This window comes from Martes martes, assembly GCF_963455335.1.
Source record: "Martes martes genome assembly, chromosome: 2".
In the NCBI taxonomy this organism is placed as follows: Eukaryota; Metazoa; Chordata; class Mammalia; order Carnivora; family Mustelidae; genus Martes; species Martes martes.
In genome coordinates, this window is record NC_137889.1 from 13,917,052 (window position 1) to 13,935,839 (window position 18,788).

The window sequence follows — 18,788 nt, forward strand, 5'->3', positions numbered from 1 at the left end:
CCCCAAGCAACAGCTGATTTATTTTCTGTCTCTAGATTTGCCCTTCTGGGCATTTCGTATAAATGGAATCCTATAATATGTGGTCTTTGTGATTGGCTTTTTACACTTAGCACAGTGTTTTTAAGATTCATTCATGTGGTAGCAGGTGTCAGCACTTAATTCCTTTTTATTGCGGAATAATGTTCCATTGTACAGACATACCACGTTTCATCTCTTCACTATTAGTTGGCGTTTATTTGGATTTTTTCCACTTTTTGGCTACTCTGGAGTATGTGAACATTCCTGCACAAGAGTTTATGTGGGCATATGTTTTCAATTTTCTTGGGTAAGTGGAATTGTTGGGTCATATGGCAATTTACTGGCTTATTTGAGTTACTTTTGGGCATCTAGCGGAGGATCTTCTGTATTTTTATTTATTATGTGTATCTCCAGGAAGTATATTTCATAATTATTTCTTACAATTTTTTCCAGTGGCTTTTGCTTTGTTTTCTTCTTATTGTTGTTAAAGTTTGAGTTTAAAATATATATATACATATATATACACACATATATGTGTGTATACACACATACACACACATACACGTTGTATTCAGTCATCTTGTTTCTGATGACAGAATCCATTTATTAGTTATAATAAATGGTTCCAACAGCATGTGGGGTTCTGTTTTCTTCTGTTCTTTTGTAAAGTGCAAGGTTGTTTTATTATTGATCCTTTCACTATCTGGAGCTGATTTCTCATTTTCTTTAAAGGTGACCATTGAGATGAGATGAGATGTGGTGAAGGATTTTCAGGGAGGTGGAAGTGGTGGTGAGGAGAAAGATTCCTAGAAGGAGCAAGGTGACAGTTGCCCTTTGTTGGCTTGCCTAAGACGACAGTATCGGCAAGACAGTAGAGAAAGTGGTGAAAAGGGAAGGTAGTCATTAGTAAAATGCCATTTTGCTCATTATAGCTCTAATGTTGCAGGGTTCACTTTTAGGGCAAACTTCTGAAACCTGCCTGTCTTGTGATCCTTCCAAGGTCCACAGATTTCTGGAATTTACTTTTCTCTTATTGTCATCTTCTTCCTCCTCCTTTTAAAATAAAACTTATTACACCGGGATTGTCGGAAATGGGAAGAAGATCCGTGATTTCCATTCAGACTCATCACATTTAATCACAGCATCTTCCTGGCTTTCAGAAATAACTTTAAAATCAATTTAAAATGTCAGTTGCCTTGGTATAGTCAGAATAGAAAGCGGGACATGTGCAAAAACCATGGGTCTCTTGCCTCCAATTTGATACTCTGGGTTGTGAGATTTGATTCCTTGGAAGTAAGTCTATATTTAGATGGTTTGCTGTGGCAGAAAGTTGAGTATGTAGGAGACAAAAAGCATAAACTCTAGGGTTTGTGGGGCTATTCGTGTGTTCACCTTGGTTGGGTTGTAAGAATAATGAAGTTTCTAAGGTAAAATAATGGCCTTAGATTTTATTTGGGTCATTTTCCAAAATTCTAGTTTATCTCTGATCTTACATGTTTGTACTATCATGCCATTAATAACTACAACTTTTATGATTATAGTTTTAAAAACCTTGTCCTGGGTTCTGGATTGTTAACAGTGTAAGCGTCAGCACAGTCCTTATTCTTTTTTTGGTTTGAGATTCCTCACCTATAAAATAAGAATTAAAACTATCTATAGAGTAGCTGTGAGGATTGAAAATAGGCGTTTATATTTAGCACAATGCCGGGAATACATAAGGTCCTCATGAATTTTAGCTGTCATTATTGCTTCCTGGTTGAGTCTACATTGTGCTAAATTTGCAAGCCAGCGTTAGCTTAATCCTTTAGCCGCGATCTAAGGACGTTGGTTTTTGCATTCTGTGGCTTACATTAGAGGGTGGGATGGAGAATTAAAGAGTAGTAACAGTGATCCTCAAATAGCTAATGATGTCACATGGTTCTGGGAGAAGAAAGGTTGTTGAACTAGTTCAGACCATACTCTTGAAACCCAATACAATTTGCAAATGCTGTTTGATTGGAAATAATACCCATTTTCACTTGTCATTATAATGGAAATCAGACTTTTTCAGAGTTAGCATCATAAAATGCAACACTGATACTTGGAGGTAAGGTTTATTCAGGTAATCCACTATGAAGACTCCCCAAGAAGGAAGCAGTTGCTTACAGTAGTTTACAACCAACATTAGGTAGAATAAATAATGTGGAATGAAAGCAAGCTCAGATTAGCTTCCTCCATCATTGTCACTCAATGCACAATAAAATCTCCCTCCCATCACTTAAACAGACAAGAGCCTGAAAGTTCAAAAGTTAATTTTAGATTTTAAATGATAACTTTTGAAAAAAATTTAAATTGATGTGTCATCATAGTCCAAATGATTTTTAAGTAGAATGCTATTTTATGTCAGTGAGACACGCTCATTGTTTTAATTTAATTGTTCTAAGTGGGCTCAGTATGGCCATTGTTTCTATCAACTGTGTTTTCAGAGGTAAAGACAGGCTTCAGGCCAGCTATTTGAGTTACTATTGATTTTTGGATTAAATGTGGTTGTTGTTTTAAAATAAAAATGTTACAGTCTTTGGTAAACAGCTCTTTAGAGGTGCTGTCAGAAGTAGAAGTGCGTGTGGAATGAGCTATTGATTACTGATGGCTCTTTTGACGTGATAATAATCGAATCCTACAGCTGAAATGTCTTTATGATCCACTGCAAACGAGCTCACTGTTCTTCGTGAATGTTAAAGCACTTTCACAATCCAGCTCAGATGGCTCCTCCTCCTTGAGGCCAGCCAGAAGTGCTCCCATGTGCCTGTGGATTCCAGTAGCATTGTTTATACCTGTCTTTGTAGTTATAAAGAGGGCCTTGCAACATCATGATTTGTGTTTACTTTTCCTTCATCAAATATAAGTGCCTTAGGGCACAAACTGTTAAACATTCAGATAAACTCAACAGATGATTCATCAACAGATAAATGATTGAATATCCATACTACCCAAGTATTGTGCCTTAGGTGTGGGAACATGAGTACTACACAGCTTTTGTCCTCGTCACTTTATGCTATGTGGTGCCTACTCTCCCTCTTGACTTCTTGCTGTCATTTTCCAGGATGCCCTGTTTCCCCTCTGATTTCTCTTGCCGCCGCTTTGCGGTGCGTTTTGTCCCTTCCTCTAGTAGATTTCTGAATGATGAGGATATCTGAGGCGTGTTCTGGACTCTCTTCTGTTTTCAGTACACACTGTCTAGGTGATCTCATATATTCTCATGCATTTAAAATATTATCTTTATGTCAGTGACTCTCAGTTTTATATCTCTGGTCCAGAAACTTCTGAACATCAAGCCTCCATATTGCAATGGCCTTTGAAGTTTCCTGAGTATCAGAGAAGTAAATGTCTCAAAGAACACCCTTGATCTTACCCCCAGATCTGGTCCCACCCTCCAGGTGTACCTCCACCTGGCAAGTCAAAATCCTGGCAGTGATCCTTGACACATCTTCTCCTGCACCCTGCACCTTGAGCCCATCACCGAGGCCTGTTGACTCTGCCTCCCAAATATATTCCTCCTCTGGCTCTACTCTCTAGACCGGCCTGCAGGCCAGCCCGCAGTGCAGGTGGAATGACCCCTTTTGGCCCCTCTGGTCCAATCACCATAGTCATTACAGTGGCTTTTAAAAATCATAAAGCAGATCATGCTTTAAAATTTCTCCCCAGTTCTCCTTGTTCTTAAGATTTAGAAATCTGGGGCACCTGGCTGGCTCAGTCGTTAAGCATCTGCCTTCGGCCCAGGTCATGATCCTGGGGTCCTGGGATCGAGCCCCATGTCGGCCTGCCTGCTCAGCAGAGCAGGAGGCCTGCTTCTCCCTCTCCCTCTCCCCCTGCTTGTGTTCCCTCTCTCATTGTCTCTCTCTCTGTCAAATCTAAAATTAAAAAAGAAAGAAATCTTCCACCTGGCTTCAAAACTCTATATAAGGCCTTCTTTTCTAGTCGCATTTCGTGCTGCAAACTACCTCTGTAATCCAGCAAATGGTAGCATACTCTAAATCCCAGAGATTTTATTTATTTATTACAGAGAAGGAGCATGAGTGGGAGGCAGAGGGAGAGGGAGAAGCAGACTCGCTGCTGAGCAGGGAGCCCAACAAGGGGCTCCATCCCAGGACCCCGACATCACGCCCTGAGCTGAAGACAGACGCCTAACCAACTGAGCCACTCAGGTGCCCCCAAATCCCAGAAACTTGATTTTCCTCCCCCCGTGGTTTAGGGCTTGTGGTCTGGTCTGCCTTTTGAGGACCTCCTTTTACCGAGTGAAGCCCCACTGACCCACTCTGCTTAAATACCTTTTCCACAGAAAGGCTTTGTCCAGCTCCTCACACCAAATCAGGTCCTGTCCCCCCTTTTCATCCTGAAGTATCCCAAACCTTTCCTTTCTATCCCCCTCGGTAATTGGTAAGATTTGTTTCGTTGGATGATTATTTGCTCAGGGTCTGGCTCCCCCCCGTTGTTCTCGAGGGCCCGTGAGGGCAAAGATCATGTCTACTTGATTCACACTTGAGACCCAGGACCTGACAGACACATAGTGGAAAGTCAGTAAATATTTGTGGAATGGATAGACTAAATAGGAAATAAAAGCTCAAAAGCACGTTGAAGTGCTGCCCATCAGAATGTGCTTCAAACTTAAGGCTGTAATACGGAAGTAAATTGCTGACACCCACGAAAACCTTTAGTTTGTGACTAAACCAGGCTTCTGCTAGTCTTTTGACCTATCACATTTTAGCATTGTCTTCGCCAAGAATGTATTTGGCAACAGGGGAAAAAAAAGAATATATATATATATCAATAAATATCTGTCATATAAATATATATATATATATATAAAAATCAGATTGACAGATGTTTATTGATCACACAGTGCTTGTCCTTGCCCTTTTTATTCCTCATAGTGCCTGGTAGTCTTCTAGAACTTCGGGGTACAGCTGGTGTGATGCAGCTTACTTTCCCATGCGGGGCAGACAGTAAACAACTACACAGAAAATTTCAGCTCCTGAGAAGTACCGTGCACGACATAAAACAGTAATGGTTGGGGTGGTTAGAGAAGTCGTATTCCAAAAGGCCACGTGTGAGTGGAGACCTGAGTGCCAGGAGTCCGCTCTGGAAGGTCCGAGGGAAAGCCTTCCAGCCAGGGGAAACAGCATGTTGCAGGAGCAGAGCGGGTATTTTCTGACACATTCGAGAAACAGGGGTGGCGGGCGGTCCTGGAGCGTAGCGAAGCGGGGAAGGAGGAGCACGCGCTGTTGGAGTTACAGAAATTGGGGTTTCTGACTCCCCCCTTCCTAGCTATTTATCACAGAATGGAGAAAGTCATGACGCCAGCTCGCAGGAAGGTTGCTAACTACGATCAGGAGGGTAGATATAGGTGATAATGAACATCACTGATAATTTAAACATAATTAACCTGCCTTCCACAGAAAATATGTTCGGGGAAGCCAGTAGAGTAAATGTTAAGCTAATGGCTGTGTCTGCGTGTTTAATAGTTTACTGTTAGACTATCTTCTAAAACAGCGTTGCTAATTATTTACAAACATTCTTATTTACTTTGATTTCTCACAAAAGGTTAAAAAGCTGAAGAGAGAACTCTCACAAATGAAGCAAGAATTGCTGTATAAAGAACAAGGCTTTGAAACATTGCAACAGTGAGTATGAAAATACTGAAATTGAGAATAGCTCAAAGCCCCCTAACTCATAGGAAGAAAATAGAAGCACCCATTCTACCCAAGAGATGTCTCAAAGAAACATAAAGTAAAAAGCTCCGAGCTCTACACCAAAAAACAAAAAAAAACGGTCAACCAACCAACAAAAACCTTGGAAAAATCTATATACTTTGAAAAGGTCTAACGTTTTATGCATCATCAAGGGTCAAAGAAAGCAGTGAGAAGCCTCACGTTGTGTGCGGGCGCCCGCCGGCCGCCTCTCAGGTTGAGGTCAGCGCCGCCATGTTGGGCTCTTGCAGCTGGACAGCGTGAGCCTGCGCTGCCTGGAGCCCTCGGTGGGAGGCATCTCTCTGCCTCTTTGTCAGCCCCAGGCACCCCCTAACCGGGGCTGATCTCAGGGAGCAAATCGGGGTCAGCAGGGAAGCTCGAGTGGGTTCCTCACTGGCCGAGTTCCTTCCCTCCTTTCCAGTTCTGTAGTCAAGTCACGAGCCACTGGCCTGACTCTACACTGGGCCAGGCTGAGGAAGATACCGTCAGGCAGAGGGTAGTGGATTCTGGAATCTTCTGCCCTGTTCCCAGCCCCCGGAAGCCCCCGTTCTCCCAGCTGACAAGGTGCTGCCCCGCTAAACCCTGACAGGCTCCCTGGGCTTTCCAACGCTCGCATCCCCCACCCCAGGGTCTCTGGTGTGAGGCAAGAAGCTGATGGTTTTCCCAGCCGCATGACCACAGAGAGGACGGAAGGCATTATCCCTCAAAAGGCATTCAGCTGGGTTTCTGTTGTTTTTTTACTTCCCTCCTCTGTGCGCGGGGCTCCGTGCCAGCTGTGGGGCAGTGTTTATAGAGCATTCCCGATGGCCTGTGCGTTCCCCCATCTCCTCTGCGGCAGTCCAAGGCGGCAGGGCATTATCCCTTTTCAAGACCCCGTGTTTGTTGGCCAGACAGACATAAGCTGGCTGCTCTGTGTGTTTGCACGACGGGTTACGGCTCCGGACACCAGTCCCGACTCTTGACCAGCGTCACATGGCTGATTTCAGACAAGGCTCTTAGGGCTCAGTCTTCTTTTTTTGCCGCTCACCTCATGTAATCAGCAGCATTTTATTCTTTCAGATGCTCCTGTCCTAGTGCTTCTCAGACCTGACTGCATATTAGAATCCTCTGAGGAGCTTTTTAAAAAAATACCTGTTTCTGGTCTCCGTCTAGGTATATACTTTGAGCGATTCCGTAGGTCGTTCTCGGGTCTGGCTGTGTTCTAAGAACCTCAGCCGGCTTCAGAGCCCCCCTGAAGAACTGAGCAGACCTAGAATGACATCAGTGTGATACTTGGTAATTGCATGTCACATAAAGGAGGGCTTTGTGGTGGGAATGGAGAGAGAAAGCAAACTCTGAAGAGCCCTACGAAATGTTTAGCTCCACGGTAAACATTTTTAAGGCACATGAAATTGTAACTCATGTCACCACCCGGGATTAAAGGTTAGCCAAACTTGCTGTTTTGTTATATTGATATAACAATGCTGTATTGTTTTAAAGCAGTTTGCTTGCAAGCCATTTTTATAGGAATCCAAGGCATGTTTAAGAATCTGTCAATAACATTCCACAAGAAAACAATAGACATTTGTTGTAGAAATTCAGGCATTCTCTTGCAATGATTCTAATCCCTTGAACCGAGAGCGGAAAGATATGATATCTAACATCAGAGACCTCTCCTGTTGATCCTAACTATAGACAAAATAAAGCTGTTTTCATTCAAATGTTAACCACCATACTGCGAGAACATTGCCTAGTAATTGATTGAACCCAGAGACCATACTTTTCAAGAAACCACATTCCTGATACTATAAAGGGACTTTTCCTTGGGGTTTTGACAGAAAATATATTTCTGAAAGGATTTAAATAGAATCCTACTGCAGGCTTTTGTAACTTTTCATTTATTCGCAATGGGATGGGCTATTTTTGCCAAATCTGGAGCTATAATGTAATTTGAACTCCAGCTTTCATTTTACTGAGTAGAAGAGTTTATTCTGGATGAATGAACGGAGTTTTATTCTCCGCATTATTCATTTCTGCCTGTGGTTCCAGAGTTGACTTTGGCCTAGACCGTAGCATAGCGTATATGTAGACAGATATGACCAAGATGTTTCTGCTTTGTCACCTTCGGCATTCACTCAAAAGTGGAAAATGGGAAGTGAAACACTCAGCCAGCCAAAAGTGTATACCTGGCCTGTGAAAATCTGGCTCGGGGTGGGGCATATATTCTCCAGGGAAGGCATGCAAATGGGAATCTCCTCTCTTTTGGAAGAGACTAAGATATAGAGGAAATTAATAATACAGTACTCAGAACCCCCCCCACAAAAAAAAAACTTTAAAAAAAATTTTTTTAGGGAAGAATATAAAATTGTATTTCTCAAATTAAAAACAGAAAAACACAGTACTTTGTTTTAAAAATCAGCAAATAATGCTAATATTTTGTTTGACTTTATCTTATGGTCAGGGTCAAAAAAGAGAGAAAATGTGGAAGATGTAGAATTGAGGAGAAAAGGAGAAACGTGGAGCTAAAGGGAAAAACACTAGTTAGAGGAAAACAGAGGTGCTCAGGGGAGGCCCAAAGGAGTCTGAGAGAAAGACCGGAGGGCTCCCCGGTGGGGGTGGGACGACGTGGGGGCAGGTGCTGAGTTGACCTGACTTGTCCTTGTTTTTGGTTAGCCCCAGACTGAGCAGTGGTTAGCCAGGACATTTTAATCTAGTTTTAAAGCTCTCTGAAATGAAAATGAGCAGTCTTGAAGTAGTCCTGCCTTTGTTTTTAAGTGCTAAAGTTGATTTCTGACTTAAAGATTTGTTTTAACTCTCAGATTCCGAAGGTTTTACACAAATAGGAAGAAATCATTTGGGCTTTAGAAATTCACTTTGACACAGTCCGAGAGTCTTGTGCTCATAGCTGTTTCATGAAATCTCACAGATTTTTTTTTTTAATTAAAATAAGACTTTTGCCTCAACTAGGTGAGTAGACATAATACTTAAGTGAGTCAACAATTTCACTGATAAATCCCTTCCCAAATAAATGGAATTAATGAATATTTGAAGTACTACCTGTGCTTCTTATCAAATATTCGAAGTGTAATGGCATAAGAGCCCTGAGCCTGAATATGTCATTTTGAGGACTGTCCCCCCTACTGACGAAGTGTTTATGCAGTTTAGGGGCTAAAGTTGCCTAAATCTTCTGGTCTTGCTTTTTCACTTAGAGGAAGCGTGATGAGTAGATCTCTAGGGTCCCTTCCAGCCCTAAACACTGGCTGTGCTCACCACTGTTTAATTCACTGACTTCATTAGTTGTACTTACTTTTATTATCAAATAACCTTTTGATGAAATTCCTTTTATTTTCTTAGGCTAAGACTTTGGCAACAACAAAATACTTTCTAAAATAGTACATGGGGAAATACATTATCTGCCAACTGTACTTGCTTGAGTAAACTTTGGAAGAGTGAGTAAGATGGCATTGCTGGTGGTAGTTTTTGTTTTTGTTTTTGTTTTCAGATCATAGAAATAAATACAAATCATCGAATGTTTTAAACAACATGAGCTCAGAGCCAGTTCTCCATGGCATAATAGGTGCCATATTTCTGTGGATAAGACTAAGACTATGTCCAAGAATGAGAGTCATTGGCTGTTGGGGCAGAGGCGTAGCCATATGCTCTTCAGGGGAACTCCAAGTTGTATTCAGAATGAATCCTGGACAGCATCGGTGATCGGAGAGAACCAAGAGAGTGAGAATGAGGACACTGTTAAACCATTAAAAAAAAAAAAAAAAAAAAAACAAACCTAGGTAATTCGGTTGGGTCCTTCTATGCACAAAGAATTGGACTTGAAATCCTCAGACGTAGGGTGCCATGAGAACTGTAAGGACATTTGATGAGCAGATCTGGGGGACACGATAAATGAACTCCTTGAAGAGCTTTTTATTCAACATTAGTTGTCAGATGAACACGTCTGCCTTCTGCCTTATTCCTAGATTTGAACTCGTCAACAAGACAAGCAGTTTTATCTCGACTCCTAACAGTCATAAAAGCAGAACAAGTACTTTTCATATATTTTAAAAGAAGAAACTAACCACACGATCCAAATATTGTAGGATACGCACTAGTATAAATAATAATCACTGGCGCTGTGGAAAGGCCCGCCAGCCTGTAGGCACTGTGCTTGGTTTGGCACAGACATTACGGCTTATATAAAATTAGGCAACTGGGAGGAATCCCATACTTCCTGTAGCTTTCCAGTTTATTGGCACTTCTGTCCTGCTAGATCCTTTCTCCAAGGCCTTAACCCTCCTCAGGGTGGAGGTCGGGCTTAGGAGGTTGGCCCTTGGTGGGGTCACCCAAAACAATTGAAGACAAAATGACTGAGCCTGAAAATGATGAGAAACGGACGGGGCATGAGGTGGGTGGTGGGAAAGTGCTAGAAGTGGCTGGAAGAGAAAGCAGGAGGAACAATCCGCTCCAGAGCATGATCCTGGTATGTGGGAGGCAAGTAGCAGAATCGTGAGCCAGCAGCGACGACCCGAAAACCCGTTCCTAGACTGTTCGCTTAACTTGTACTCTGTCAACCCTCTTTGACTTTTTTTCTCTTCTCTTTTTTTTCCGCAACAGAATAGATAAAAAAATGTCCGGAGGCCAGAGTGGCTATGAACTTAGTGAAGCCAAAGCCATTCTAACTGAACTGAAATCTATCAGAAAGGCTATTAGCTCAGGAGAAAAAGAAAAGCAAGATCTGATGCAGGTATGTTGTGAAACACTTTGTTAATTCAGACACCTACCCTCTGGGGCCCCAGAAGCTCTCCTTGAGGCAGACGTTCTCCATCAGAGTCTGGATGGCCCTTGTTCATGCTGCCTCATTCAGACAGACTTTGGCCTAGGCACTGAAGCCGCAGGTGGTGCTGGAGGTAAATTGGTGGGTTCCTAGGTTCCTATATGCTGATCCAGCCTTGTGTGCAAAAGAAACAACCACTCAGTGATCAGTATCCTGCATTTTAAATACCTATTTTCAGTAAGTATAGTCAGGTTGTTTTTTTTTTCCTTTTTTCTGAAGAGTGGTGTCTCTTCCTCTTCTTAACCTTCCCTCCATCCCATACTTATCACAAGGCCTGAGAATTCTTTGTATTTCAGATATTTGGAGCTCTGAGTAAGGATTTAGTCTGTGTTTTAGGAAAAATGTTAGAGCCAGTGACAATGTTCGCATTTTTCATGGAAATGCTACTTTTAAATACTGTAGTCAACTACTTGATGTCAGTTTTCAAAATGTTAACTGAACATAGGTACATATTCTTAAACACCTATAATTTTGCCTTGGGGGAATTTTGAAATAACTTGCAAGAAGATATCAAATAGAAAAGATGATAGTATTAATAGCAAATCCTTCTGAGCACTGACTGTGTGTTGGGTCATCTTCTCCCTGCCTCGCATGAAAGTGTGCCTTTAATTCTGACGGCAACCCTGGAGATGGGCTCGTATTATTATCCTTACCTACAGACAGGAAATTGCAGCACACAAAAAAAGTAACTTCAAGTCACACAGCTTAGAAGTGGTAGGACTGTGGTTTAAACCTAGGCAGCCTTGCTTCTAGCGTGTGTGGTTTTAAATATATATATGAAACATGGAAAAAATTTATTTGGATATATTTTTGTTTTGTTCCACAATGATCCTGGTGATTAAGTGAGTAATTCCTAAAATGCACATCACAGGTCCTTTGGAAAAAGTTGAGAACTTGAGCAAATTTACATTGGAACTTTATAATTCAGCAATTGGAGGTTATCTTTGATTGTTCCCATAAAGAAGAAATTTGGATTTATACACAGACCAGATTAAATTAAAAGATTAGATTCCTTTTCAATTACCTAAAGTATAAAAAACAATTAATTAGTAGGTAAGGCAGTCAGCATTAGAGCTGAGAGGGACATTAAGTGGGAGCTTCTGTGACTTTTGGAGCTCTTTGACCATGAACTACTGTAAGAGATATAGTCTAATGACAACCCAGTCACACACCAGTGTCTTTATGTTGGGACACACCCACACCCACACGCCATATTTCTTTTTTTTTTTTTTTTTTAAGATTTTATTTATTTATTTGACAGAGACACAGCGAGAAAGGGAACACAAGCAGGGGGAGAGGGAAAGGGAGAAGCAGGCTCCCCGCTGAGCAGGGAGCGCAATATGGGGCTTGATCCCAGGACCCTGGAATCATGACTGGAGCCGAAGACAGACGCTTAACGACTGAGCCACCCAGGCACCCCCACACATCGTATTTCTTAATACTTATTTCTTAATACTCTTAATACTAGCAACGTGGTCTGAATTGATTTTCTAGTCTCTTCTTTTTTCATCAACAAACATACTAGTCCTGACCTACTAAATTGATGAGGAGCATGGTCAACACAGATTAAAAAAATACTCGTCTTTTCACTGTACTGATGAAAGAAAAGACTTGCCCAGAGTCACTAAGAGGTTTCTTTGGTCTTTTCTGTAGTATATTATTTGATGGGACTGCTTGAGTTTTATGCCTCTTGTACAAGCATTTTGCCTAAATACTCCTCTGAAAGAAAATAAAGAAGTTTAGGTAAAAAGCACATATCAGATCTCTGAAATTTCTAATTTGGGGGGACATTTCTCATTTTTTATTATAAGAATTGTAAATGTCAGGATTAAATCCTGGCTTTTCTTAAAGTTAGTAACAATGAGTTTCTTACCATTTTTATTAGTGTTTTATGAGGGGGGAATCTGGGTTGGTAGCAGCATAGCTAAGATTTTTCTCCTTCTTAACACTGTCCCTTGCTCATGTCCTCTCATTAAAGTAAGCTCAGTTTACTAAGTGTGGGTGTAACAGCAAGCTTGGATCAGCCGCCAGGACCGGGACTCATGGCCCTCAGTCTCCTCATCTCTGACGGTAGTGGGAGCCCATAATCCCTTGGGTTCCATCCAGATGTGCGAAAGGCATCATTCCAGGAGTCTGATGCAGAGGAAGTTTTCTTGCTGTATCTGCAATGAGATTGCATTGTAGGTAGTCCGTGTCTCCATAATTCCTGCTGTATGAAATGAGAAGTGAAAATGAGTCTTTTTAAAATAGAGCTCTTTTCAGTGAAATTTTAAAAACAAGAAATGCATGTATCATGTATCAAGATGCCATTACGCACAGCAGGAATAATTCCCAGGCTGTCTTGGAGAAGGTAAGGTAACCTGTTTATGATTATCTCACATACTTCCAGAGTCACTCATGTTTTTGTGCAAAATGATGGTCTCATCTTATTTATTCAATAATTTAAAGTGATAAGTACCTGTTATAATCAAGTTGTTTTTTTCTATCGAGATTGCGTCTCTCGATTCGAGTTGACCCACTGGTGAGGTTCTGCGTCTTAAGTGTTAAGCTCTAGGTCGGACTTTGTGTTTCCTGAACAGAGTCTGGCTAAGCTGCAGGAGCGGTTCCTCTTGGATCAGAGCATTGGCATATCCGAGCCAGACCTGAGGTCCAGTCCCGTGAACTCGCATTTATCCCTCTCCAGACAGACCCTTGACGCTGGGTCCCAGACAAGCATTTCTGGAGACGTAAGTTATCCGTGTGGAAGCGTTGGCCCTAGCACTGTCTTTGACGAGCCCGAATTACAGGATGGATGGCAAGTGGGACAGGAGCTAGCGAGGTGGTTTGCCTTGCAGCTGTGCGGATTCAATATTTCCGCCTCCTAGATTGCCTTTAAAAACTCGGAGTCTTACCTTTTCTGTCTGGGTGCCAAGCATATCAGGATCTGTCCATGTGAACGGCTTGGTTCAAATTTTCTCAGACTGTATTTATTCGGAGATGTTGTTGAAAGGGTAGAGATGCATGAGAATTTAAGTTTTTCCTATTACATTTAAGGTCTTCAAAATTTAGATCTCAATTAAACATTGAGGCTAATGAGAAACAAACAAAAAATTCGCCTTAAAAATTTTTTTTGTAGATCAGAGGTTATTTATATTAAAACTTTAAATTGTGGTTTATGCCCAGGATTTGAAAATACTTGCCATGGCTTGATTCCTGTTAACTGTTTTTGCATTCTCTTCGGGAGGCCATTCAGCAGATAGTTACTTTTCTAGTTCGTGCGCTGTTATTTTTGTGTTCTCTTTTACTTCCTTGAATTCTCTACTATGAAAATGAAACAGGTAGAGATCAACAGTAAGACTTACCTGTTTGAAAAATGAGTTTTTGAAGTTATTTAGTTTATGGTTTTTGCATTTAGAAGCTAGATGATGGAATTTGAGCTCACGGAGGCAAGGAAATTCGTTTCAGTTCATAAATTTTATTGACCTGTACACCCTTCGTAAACTCTGAGATAACCAGAAACATTGACATAATACTTTTTATCTTGAATTGAATGTGTGGAGAAAATGATGTTCAAAGGGTCTTTGAAAAAGAGACAAGCTTGAATTAAAAAGAAATGTTTTGCCCCTACTGAGACTGGAAAGTAAGTGCCTTTTAAAACTGGTGTTCCCAATTTCAAGACCATCTTCTTTAGTTTTCCAATTACTTGTGCCTCCTAGAAACAAAAGCAGTTTACCTTCATTCATTAGCAGAGTTAATTGACTTTTTTTCCCTTTTGTTTATTTACCAGATCGGAGTGAGAAGTAGATCAAATTTAGCTGAAAAGGTCAGGCTGAGCCTACAGTATGAAGAAGCCAAAAGAAGGTAACAAAAGGGAAGCTCTTCCGTGTTCAGTGGTCAGCGGGCACATACAGTGTTTTCTTTCCCAGAATTAATCTTTATTCCTACAGTGACATCTGCTGGGTGTTCCCCAGTGCCTTCTTACCAGGATTACTCTTGAGGGTTTTTAGATGTAAGGGTTGCAGACCGCCCTCGCTGCTCGCTGCCTCCCCCCACAGCCGAAGGACAGGGAGAATTAGTGAGAAGCGTGTGCATGACATTGCCCCTTCTTTTCTGGAAGAAAGAAGCTTAGAGCTTGTCCAGTACTTACTCACAAGCAGAAGTGGGAAGATCGGTTTCTCAGGTAGAATCGTGGCACAGTGGCTCGGGTACAGGACTCGACCCTGGCCGAGGACCTCTAGGTAAATAGCTGTAATTCCTTTGCTTTGAGGGAGGAGTTCCCGCCAATGTCCTTGAATCTGTTCTGGCAACTGACTTCAGGGCAAAGGGGGAGAGATTCCTGTTTCCCTCGTTTATCCTCTAGACCCTTGGAACCCTGTGCTTTCTTCTCCTCACCTTGTAACTAACTCTGCTTGGGGAAGGCTCAGGAGACTTCTCCCTCCTCGCCTAGCAGACAGGCTCAACTCCTTTTCATAATACGGACACCTTGCTCATTTTGGGGGAGAGGGTCATGCTATTCTATTTGATTTCATTATTTTCCTTTTTAGAGTTTAAAAATGCTTTGATTTATTATTTAGGAAGAAAAAAATGATTTATTATTTAGGGAAAAAAACTGTATTACCACCCTTTAGGCGACAGGGAGGGTTACCATGTTCCTCCTTGAGAACATGGAAGGCTCAGCTGAGAACCTGCTAGAAGGTCACAGTTCGCTATCACAGGACCATCAGATAGATAATGAAGTATTATCCATTGTCCTTGGTGATGCGGATTATTTAAAAGTAATTAGCAGAAGTTCTTGGAGGTTATCTGGCTTTAACAAAGCAATTATTTGATTTGCCTAAATATGATATTTGCCTCTTTGTAGCCTCTCTTACTAATATTACTTGGTTCTTTGATGACTGAAGAAAAGAACAAAACCCATAAGCTTTGTTCTACAAATTACTAACCACGTGTGCTTGAGCAAGTCACTTGGTTTCTCTGAACAGCATTTCACTCAGCTAATTTCAATGCCTGTAAGTTTTCCTGGGTAGATTATGCAAGAATTGTGTATACTTTATTGGCTGCTTCTCAGAGCCCTAGCTAATGCCTTGCCCACCATCAAGGACTGAGGATTCCTTGTGGTTTTGTAGCCCAGTGATGTGGAAACCTCTGGTGGGTACTGTTTGTGGCCCTCTGTCTGTGAGCATACCAACCCAGCGGCAGCCACAGCTCCTGGGTTCTGCTGTAAACAAAGCCCAGCATCTCTGTCTGGCATTTTGAAGGAGAATGGCCAGAACTCGATTAATTTTGGAGAACCAGGCCTTTTGCCCCTGGGTTCTTTGTTCTTTGGGGCTCAACTTGACCTCCCTTGGACCAGCTGGAGCTTTTGCATTCGTCTGGCTACGAACAGCTTTTTCCATCTGGAGCTTACACAGCGTTTCTCTTCCTAGGTGCACCTGGAAATCTTCATCATATTTTGGTCCCCAGATCTGGTGTACCCTTTCCGAATAAAACCCAAGACCCACCTAACGCCCGATCCCACAAGTAATAGATGCCTCTCTTTGCTTCATTGTGTTGTCGCTCCCGGTTCAGTTCTTAATCCAGTCGCATCAAAACTCAAGACGTGGGTTCTTTCCCATTTGGTTGCTTTGCTGTCCCGTTCTCATTTGGGGTTTTATTTAAAGTTACTGGCAGTGCTGATGAGAAGGGAAACCTCAAGCGTTTATGCATATGTTGCAAAGGCTCTTCTTCCTCAATTCTAAGAGGTGGGCTGTGTTTCCCTGAAACTTGTTTTCTCCTCCAGCCTCCGTTTCATGTGCTTAACGAAGCTAATAATATTATGCTTATTTAGCATTTTGATGATTAATTTTCTGGCACATTGAGACAGTTGTGTGTAGTTTTGTGGTTCTGGCTGAAGAACGGCTGATGTTACCTCTGCCATGAGAGCGGGCTGTGGGGTGGACATCAGAAGCACGTTGTACGCGCAGTGCTGGTGAGAGAGGATGGTCTTTTTTCTTTAACTCAAACAAGAAACTATGGCGCAAGAACGTAGATATACTTCCATCTTTGTCCTGATGACATTATTTTGCTTACCTTTTTTCCTCCCTTCTACAACTTCTTCCAGTAAAAAGGAAAATAAAATGCCCTCTCTCTGTTTTTCGTATTCTAGTATGTGCTGTAACAGTATCCGCAGGGATCATTCAACTTTTTTTTTTTTTTCTATGTAGGCATCTAGATTCCCTGTGCCAACATCAGCTGTGTTCATGATTTGCCTTGTGAACCCTCCCGATAGTCCTCACGGTGCCCCCAGAGCAAGTCGGTTGGTCTCGGGGGCGTCAGAACGTTCTCGTTGTGTCAGAAGCTAACTTGACCGCTTAGCTTGAGGCATGGTGTAATCGGAGGTCAGGCAAAACTACAAAGCCGGTGATGTTCGCCTCCGCTGGATTTTCCTTCTCCTCCTCCCATCCCTGTCCCCCGCGCTCCAGCACCGGCCATCACTCCGCTGGGGCTGCCTTAGCTGCCCGTCCACGCTGGGGAGGGTACACCGAGTGCCGGACGGAAGACGCCCCGGTCCGTGCAGTCACGTCTACAGGGCTGGTCAGTGAGCACTCAGTAAGCAGTGTAGACACTGATTTCACACCGCACAGCTCGCTGAAGGAGGGTTCGGGTGGAGGAGGCCGGGGAGGGCAGGGCTACTCCCTTTTCCTTGGCCGCGTGGAACCTGCTGGATTGACTTGGTTTAACACTGGCCAAGCCACTGCTGTCTCGTCTCCCCTCATCCTTCCCTGTCTGGCTGATATCCCAGTTGCTGCCCATCCGACCCCGGGACTACGGTTTTACTGGGGGACAGCTTCTTTACCCAGAGGAACAAAGATCTATAGTAATGTCCCTTCAGACAGCATTTACCTTCATTTTTTTTTTTAACGGAAGCCCTCCAGGTGTCCCTCCTGTCACCCTGCACAGGTGGTCACACATCGGGGTGGCACCCGCAGCTCCCAGAGCTCCCTGTCTTTTAAGCTTCAGTGTACGTTGACCTTCACTCTTTTCTCAGATAGGCCGGTGCTTGCAGATGTCGGAGAGGTGAGGAAAAGGCAGCCGACGAGAGCCAGGTGTCGAGTGAGGCCCAGGGCCTGGAGGACGGACGGGGTTGCTCCTTTTTCCCCGGCCTCCGTGGAAAGTCAGGACAGCAAGCCTCCAGCCCCCCCACCCCAACTTAGCCTGCTTTGTGCTCTCCCTTTCTGGAGAGTTCTAAGCCTGCGCCCCCCCTCTCTCACCACTTTATTTTTAGTATGGCCAACTTAAAAATTGAATTGTCGAAACTGGACAGCGAGACGTGGCCCGGGGCGCTGGACATCGAGAAGGAGAAGCTGATGCTGATCAATGAGAAGGAGGAGCTTCTGAAGGAGCTGCAATTCGTCACCCCGCAGAAGCGCTCCCGCGACGAGCTGGAGCGCCTGGAGGCCGAGAGGCAGCGGCTGGAGGAGGAGCTGCTGTCCGTGAGGGGTCCCCCGAGCCGAGCCCTGGCCGAGAGGTTTGTGTTCCTCCCTGGGGACAAGGACGTGGCAGACCGTGTGCGCGCACCTGGGCTGGGCCTGGATGCCCAGTGCCCCGGGTCTTTGGAAACCTCCATCGCATCTCTTCTCGGTGGATAGAGCCCCAACCCCAAGGGACTTTCTCTCCGTAGGGCAGTAAGGCCCCCCCGCCCCCCTGGCCGGGGCTGCGGTCCCAGTTCTTCTGTCGGTTAGGAACACGAAAATGCCCGTGACAGATGTTGAACAAGTAAGGAATGTTGACATAAAACCAGGAATGCAGTCCATCGCTGACCGAGTCTGATAACAATGGCTATAAACTATCGCATTCTGATAAGAAACATTATCTGGACTGTTACAGTGGTGGCAGCTTCCTACTCTGGGGTTTATGACTCACAAGAATGCAAAAGTTTATTGCTTTTCGTTTCACAAGGGAAAGACAGCTTGCTCCCTTTGATATCTTAACAGGTCACAGAATGTTCACTGGGATTGCGCTTGTCAGTTGAGCCCCTCCTGCGAAGCAGGTGAAAATGTAAAGGGAAACACCCGTCGTGGTTTTCTGATCTTTCCCGGGGAAGGTGTGAAAGGATCACGGAATCTGAGAAAATCCGGTTCTGTAAGCGGATCAGCTGCAGGGTCAGGCAGGGGAACACGTGGGTATTGGCTGCCGAGGCATGGGCGAGGGGGCCCCAGGTCCCGGCCTCACTGGCGGGTATGGCCCCACCCCTGTTCCAGCCACAGCCCGTGCGG

At 43.4% G+C, this 18,788-nt stretch overlaps 1 protein-coding gene across 1 annotated transcript in view; it reads left to right on the forward strand.

The window, feature by feature from the left end:
• Window positions 1-18,788, forward strand: part of WWC2 (WW and C2 domain containing 2) — a 203,407-nt gene that overhangs the window by 121,735 nt on the left and 62,884 nt on the right. Inside the window, exons 5-9 of the mRNA XM_080797731.1 lie at window positions 5,599-5,678; window positions 10,335-10,464; window positions 13,134-13,280; window positions 14,321-14,394; window positions 17,798-18,040. Of these exons, the coding sequence (XP_080653857.1) occupies window positions 5,599-5,678; window positions 10,335-10,464; window positions 13,134-13,280; window positions 14,321-14,394; window positions 17,798-18,040 (674 nt within the window). The remainder of the gene's footprint in view (window positions 1-5,598; window positions 5,679-10,334; window positions 10,465-13,133; window positions 13,281-14,320; window positions 14,395-17,797; window positions 18,041-18,788) is intronic.